The sequence below is a fragment of the Lolium rigidum genome, chromosome 4, assembly GCF_022539505.1.
Source record: "Lolium rigidum isolate FL_2022 chromosome 4, APGP_CSIRO_Lrig_0.1, whole genome shotgun sequence".
Classification (NCBI taxonomy): domain Eukaryota; kingdom Viridiplantae; phylum Streptophyta; class Magnoliopsida; order Poales; family Poaceae; genus Lolium; species Lolium rigidum.
Window position 1 is genome coordinate 77,059,650 of NC_061511.1, and position 7,013 is coordinate 77,066,662.

General features: G+C 40.7%; 1 protein-coding gene across 1 annotated transcript; it reads right to left on the minus strand.

The window, feature by feature from the left end:
- Positions 1–942: 942 nt before the first annotated feature.
- On the minus strand, positions 943–6,430 carry LOC124708120 (boron transporter 4-like). Its single transcript, XM_047239809.1, has 13 exons — positions 5,458–6,430; positions 5,281–5,363; positions 4,796–4,988; positions 4,553–4,691; positions 4,047–4,212; positions 3,800–3,966; positions 3,536–3,709; positions 3,209–3,304; positions 3,006–3,122; positions 2,319–2,641; positions 1,913–2,186; positions 1,398–1,532; positions 943–1,307 (listed from the first exon to the last, which is right to left on the minus strand). Exons 1-13 carry the CDS (start codon positions 5,559–5,561, stop codon positions 1,242–1,244), a joined length of 2,037 nt encoding a protein of 678 aa, XP_047095765.1. The 5' UTR covers positions 5,562–6,430; the 3' UTR covers positions 943–1,241.
- Positions 6,431–7,013: the final 583 nt, after the last annotated feature.

A 7,013-nucleotide genomic window follows, 5' to 3' on the forward strand; every position in this document is an offset into this window, starting at 1 on the left:
ACATGTATTAATATATATTAGGTTGGTAATAGCGGAGAGGGTACTGGCTGCGATGAAGACAATGCATCACATGTTCTCCTTATGTGTCTGGTGTTTGGCGATTGGCAGCAGCAACCTTGGCGGGGGGGGGGGGCACAGGTGGACTGCATTCGTGGTGTTGCTCCTTGAGTACGGATCCATGATTGCAAACCCAATGTACTGTCTTCACTGGATGTACCTCGCAATGGTCTTGCTGAAACCATTGTTTTAGAAACTAGGACTTTCTTTAGGGTGAAAACCCAAAGATCTTCGATCGGATGATGACAAAGCTTATGCACTGGTTTTTTTAAGACATTGCTTTTGGAGAATCTCATTTGTAGTAGTTGTTTTCGGTGGTGGTTTGATTGCTACTCTAGCGAGTGATTCAACATCGCCACGGGGTCTTTGTTTTCTTTTTTCTCTTTTTTATTTGTTTTCTTAGTTATGTGCATCCTGATGTCTTTAAATATTTTATTGGTGTAGAGGCTAGGTTGTAATTGATATCTCCATGATATTAATATATTTTCTTTATCGAAAAAATATTTTTTGAAAGGTAGATGAATGTACGGTACACGTCTGACAATTATATTTGCGCTGCTCTTTTACTCCACCGTCCGTACTCTTACTTGTTAATCTTCTTCATTTTTATTGCAATTGTTGTGCATTCTGTCACTTTGTGTTGCTGGCTTGCTGCACATTGACACCAGTAAAGGCCCAAATAATGATGTCAAGCAACCCTTTCCAGTTTATATCGAAATTAAGATGCAAGGAATGACTGATCGATTGGTCAGGCTTAGCATCCCACGCAGAAGTCTCGCGTGGCTTAGCTTTTCTAAGGCTAACTAGAGCAGGTGCGTCATCATTTCATTTCAGTTTATTTACATCATCATTTCATTTCAGTTAATATGACAAACGATGTGCAATAGCCTAACAAAAATAATACGCTGTTCCCTTGCCGTATCCCCTTTCCATTTCCATTTCTTCTCTTCTGCACAATAGCTCATATTCACGCACTACAAATTTCACTATTCCCCGCGCAGCTCGTCGTTCCTCGACGTGTCTTTGGCCCCAGATTGGTATGTATCCTTGGCAGCGGTTACTTGATGTAGACAAGAATGTTATCACTCGCTCCGCCATGTACAAGCCGTGATACGCCGGGTATTTTTGCACCCATCGTCTAGAGATCCATGCCAGAAAGAATGTCTTCACATCTCCTTCCTCAGTTAGGGCCGTGGAGGAGCAAAAGAAGAGATCCGGGAGAACTGTCTCGTCATCTGGACCGAGTTCAGCTGCCAAAACAAAGTGTGGAATGTTGAGTTTCAGCACGGGGTTATGTTCTGAAGCTTGAGGGCAGCTATGGAAAATGGTCGAGACAGTACCCGTATCAGCCGCTCGTCGCGGAAGCTCGGGGCCCTGTGCTTCAGTTCTCCACGGTGAGTCGTGAACTCTTCCAATATCTCAGAAGCATAATCAGGGGGAGCTTCAATGCCGCGGGCAATGGATTCATCTTCAGCCTGCACAAAATAGTGACATAATTCAGATCGTCTCAAACGGAAGAAGTTAAAGATAGGCAAAGGATCCTAGGATGTCAAAGCATAAAATGGAAATGAGCATAAAGCTTATACTACTATTATGATCTTTTCTGGTTCGGAGAAAAAAGGATGAATTAAAATGCCCAACTTGATTCGAAGAAAAATAAAAAGCCAAGTAGGCAGTGTTGATAATTACTAGAAAGCTATGCAAAGGGGCTTGCAGTCTTACTACTGGTATCCATGTCACCAAATTTCATTTAATATATTTACTGAACTTGTCGACTCAGCTGAACCGAATTGTAAATTTGCTCCTGCAAACTGAATTTGCAGTAGATGAAAGAGGAAGGGAGAAGAATCCATACCTCTGATATCGATGGATCACGGCGAACCCCCTCACATTCTTCGTACTCTGATGCATCCAATTCCCACAGGTGGCGTGTATCAAAGAATTTTGGGAGCAAATGCTGCCTAATGATAACGAGAAAGAAGAACAAGAGCGGGAAGAGGATTCCTACTACTGGTATCCATGTCACCCCCCAGACCATCAAGAGATAAACCAGCTGGAAAAGGGTGAAGGCAGATATCTTGTTGAAAGGCACCGACTCCAAGAAGGACGCATGGGCACCTTCAAGAACCCTGTCCGAATTATACAAAATAAGTGTTTACTACATGTTTGGATTTCTTGAACAACGAACTGGCTGAAATCAAAATGCATAGGCTGCTTTGAATATGCTGCAAATACACAAGAATCAGGTAATTAGAGTTTACTTGTAGCGCCGCTGAGGTGCGACAAACAGAAGTTGTATCCGCTCCCAGAACTGGTTCCCAGGCAGACTGTCTATGGACATATAAGCAAAGTAACCCCAAAGGACTGATGTGGGTATCTTCTGAATGACCGGCACAATTCCAACACAACCGGCAACCAGCAGAGACTGAAGCAGGTTGCTTACTCTCTGCTCATTCACCCGGACAGGCAAGTAACCTTCCAGATGTTTTTCTGGATCAAATACTTCAGGCACACTCCCTGATCCATCCCCCTCTGGGATAACCGCATCTTTCAAGTCCTTGAGCTCTTCGTGAACAGAATCCTCCTGCACGACGTTACAGTTATATTCTTATGCAACAAATTGAAGTTCATATGATTTTTGGGAACAACTTTGTAAAGCCCAACAGTTACACTATGAAAGATAAGTTTCTCGCATACGCTTGTACTATATATGCTTAATAGTAGTAGTCAGTAAGTGAGATTGTACAGGTAACAAGGAATTGAGTGCATTTCATCATTTAACTGATTTGAATGGCATTTGCCTAACATGCCAGTCATTTGATAAAGAGGCATCAAGCATTATGAAACTTTTCATGATTATAAGCATAGTTCTTTTTAGAACATTATAAGCGTAGTTGAGGAGCCTAGAAAGCATAATGTAATACAACTTATTAATAATGACTACTTACATTCATTTTATCATCCATTTTAATGAAAGCTTCTTGCATCTTTCCATAAACTTCTGAACTGCTAGCATTGTTCATCATGCCTTCCTTGGCGGTTTGGACCATCTTTTTCCGTAAGGCCTAAATTGAATGAAAAAGAGACGGCGCATGAGCAAAGTTAAACTGAATATAAAATTGACAGACGAGAGCCTGTGAAAATCACCAACCTGCCTCCTCAGGACAGCAAGACTTCTCGTGTGCATGGGGGCCTGGGGAAGTACTCCATTAGATGGAGGAATGCCAAGAAGACCACAGATCAAGACCTGCATGGCATTTCTAAACCATGAAGAACAGGAAGAATGATAGTAATGGTCTGATATCCTATATATCTGTAGATATAATGTTTTAAAATTTTCCACACATCACTGAATTCATTACATTTTCGGGTTCTCGTAAGAAGTTGGAATTCACAGATAAGATCTTCGTATTCTAATGTGACTAACATCCGTAATGTAAGAAAAGAGTTAACTAAGAGTGACACAAATAAATCATACCGAAAAGCTCAAGATCAAAATGTCGTAATGGTATGCTGATGGATTCTTTAAATTAAATTCCTTCTGCTGAGCCATCTGTGAAGCTACACTATGATCAAAGAAATAGAGTCCTGCAACCATCGCAGCAGGCACAATAGCCAAAAAAATGTAGGCTGGAGGGACAGAAAACAAATCCTGCATGTTCACCAATGAACAACTATAAAAATTCTGAGATCACATATATGACCTATCAATATGATCCTGGATTCGAAGTAGCCTTATTACCTTAGCTACTGTCCAATGCTGTAGTGATTTGGGTTCCCAAGGGAGCGGGGTAAAGAGCCTCCTGGGAACACCCGAAGGGATCTTGCTGGGTAACGAATATGACAATGCGGTCCACAGTATGACCAAAAGCGGAACACCATAGTCAGCAATTAAGCTCCTTTGCCACCCTGTAAGTTTTATCTGGAGCATTAGTAGCTTGTATATGGAGACAATTTTCATCAAAAATATATAGATGTATATGACAAACCAGTGCCGTAGAGCGATGACCTTGCACCCCTGCTACTTAATGCTGTATAGAGCAGTCCCATTGAAAACACAAGCCCAAGCAGACCATTAATATATACCCATTGGAACTGGTATATCGGTAGGCTCTCGTCGTTACCCTCAGGTACACTGAATTCACTAAACATTCCCTGGGGAACACATGCGATGTAATGAGTAAGCATCTACCTAATTACTACCTCTACTCAAGAATGTAAAGCACTTTGAACAAGGCACGATCTCCAATTTAAAACTTTGACAATCGACCATGGCAATATATTCATATAAAATATTATTTTCAAACTACTTCTCTATGTTCACTTAACAGATAAGATGGTACTATTATCCTTTCATACAATCGATCTGATAGTTTTGTACATATTATCAGTCGTCAAGGAAGATTGAACACCCAAATTTGAAAATAGTAAAATATCTTATATTTCAGAGCAGAGGCAGTTGTACACAAAACATACATATAACAAACTTCTATACCTTGATAGCTTCTTGCATGAACAGAATTGTAATTAACATTCCGAACAGTTCTCCTGCAAACCTTGTAAATCTGTTTAAAGCAGCTGCAGCATTATACATTGCCATGAGGAACAACATGACTGCAGTCCAGATGCAAACCCTGTCAGTGGATAAGAATAAAATTAATAGATAAAAGATAAAATAAGTATAAGTACCATTTTGGGTAACCAGAAGGCAAATAATTATTCATCTATGGTTCCTTACCATCCAGCCCATGCTAGGAATAACCTCGGTCCAAGGTTTGGCTCATTTTTTGCAAAATTGTAGAGATACGTGTACATGATAATAGTTGGTTCTGCAACTCCAACAATCAGCAGTGGCTGTCCGCCTATTACAGAATGTATGATGCCACATATAGCAGTTGATGCTAATGCCTCAACTGTCGTGAGTGTACCATCTGAAAAAAATATTTTTTACTTGTCAGCTACCGTGCCTAAGAAAGGCGGTGCATAATTACTTGTTTGGTTATTCCGTTCTATAATTTGATATCCAATATATGTAGGAAACTGTCAATTTATTTCGTCCCCTTGTTGAAGAAAAATTGTTTATGGGGGAAACTAATATATTTTCCTTATTGTCTTCAATAAGTACCACAGTAAGAGATAAAAGTAAAGGATGTAGCATATCATGACACATACAGTACCTACAAATGGGCAACCTGCTACTGATCAGTGCAAAGAACAACCAACCTGTATCTTTACTCAGTTGCTCCCCAAAGGCGATAACGGGTAGTGCAGATGCAAAGAAGATGTACAACGTAGGTGCCAATATCCTGACAGTAGATTGCATTCAACATAGTCAACGCAACTGCAAAACCTTATATGAGATGTGCAACTAAATGAGCATTGACGTGAGGCACAGCAAACCTGAGACCAGAACTGAAGCCATTCTGCCAATCTTGTTTGTAGCAAGCTGCCCTTCCCCTGAAATCCTCAGACACTCCCTTAAATAGGGTTTTCTTAGGTTCCATTGTCTGAAAAGGGGGCTAAAACATAATCAGATTGTGTGCGTGAAAAGGCATGATGTACATGTACTGCCATGACTCATATAGGTTTACTAGAAATACTCCCTTTGTTATTGTTACAAGATCGCCACATATTTCTGTTTCAAAATATAATCTGTACCAACAAGCATTTCAACAATATTTAGGTTCTGCGACCAATAGTTATTATCTCTGGACTTACTTGAAAGCAGATACTAATTCACAATTATGATTCTGTGGCTATGAACAAAATATCATAAGACAAAGTAAGAGCAATTTTAATTTCGGACAAGATATCAAGTAAAACAGCATCTTGTAAAATTCAACACTGGATGCACATGTTCTTTTCACACACATAATGCCAGGAGATTTCTCGAAGAAAAATGTGCAAGAAAACAATGGACAGAGTTACATTACCCCATAAAGATGATATAATGTCACTTCGTATCCGAATTCTCATCAGGAAGAACACGAGGTAGCACGTGAAGCATCAGCCAAGAGAGATGGGACGGTTGGCTAAATTTGGCATGCCCCTGTTTTGTTATGCTATACATAGTATGCTGGCTAGACCAAAATTTGACCGGTCACAAACCATTGCATGATAGCATTTTGCTGGCCCAATTTCCGTCATTTAACACAATGCTATATTTAGCTTTACATTACTGGACTCGGTATGAGCACATTCTTTTGCATTATTATAATTACATAGACAGCCGAGAAGGCCAAAAAAAGGGGGTTTAGGCTTCCAGACAGACTAAAAAGTGGTCATTAATGCGGACTATTTGGATAAGCTGAATCAGGTGAATGGGAGCAGCTTATGAACTGACGGACATTTGAAACACCCCTGGAGGCCTTGGTTCAGAATGCCTGACACGACTGGATTACAGGCCATAGCAAAGGAAAGCGCGCTCTACATGTATGGATATTGATAGCACAGCCTATTCTATGGCTACGCTCTGCTTAACACAAACAAAGCAAAGATGCTCGACCTCCCCTGTATCTGTATGACTGTATGCAAGCTTGGTGACCATAAAGTTGAGCCAAAACAAAAGAAGACTACAGCTCCACTAATCAAGCATGCATGGCTGGGAACTGGGACCGTGTAACAACAGCCAAAAGTATCGAAATGGTACAGACATGTTGCAGGGAGTCGCACCCACCGTTGGAGTAAGCTGTAAATTCGAACCCTTAAATCAGCAGGGAAATATTATTAGGTCGACAACTAACAGACTGAACTCCTTGCCGAACGAGCTGACGACTAATTCGCATTCTTCAGAATTTGGTAGTGCTAACACATACAGCAAGCTGAAGCGATTGCTGAAATGCATCAAACGCGGAATCGACGCATCCGCATGGCTGTCCGGAAAAAAAAAATCTCCCAAATGCGCAATTGAAGGAACGTATGTAGTGTTGGTGTTGGGGTGTTAAGGAAGCTGCGGA

Coding starts and splice junctions, on each gene's coding strand:
- LOC124708120 (XM_047239809.1), bottom strand. CDS start 5,561: ATGGAACCTAAGAAAACCCTATTTAAGGGAGTGTCTGAGGATTTCAGG. Junction 4,989..5,280: donor GCAACTGAGTAAAGATACAG/GTTGGTTGTTCT, acceptor TATTTTTTTCAG/ATGGTACACTCACGACAGTT. Junction 2,187..2,318: donor GCACCTCAGCGGCGCTACAA/GTAAACTCTAAT, acceptor TAATTCGGACAG/GGTTCTTGAAGGTGCCCATG.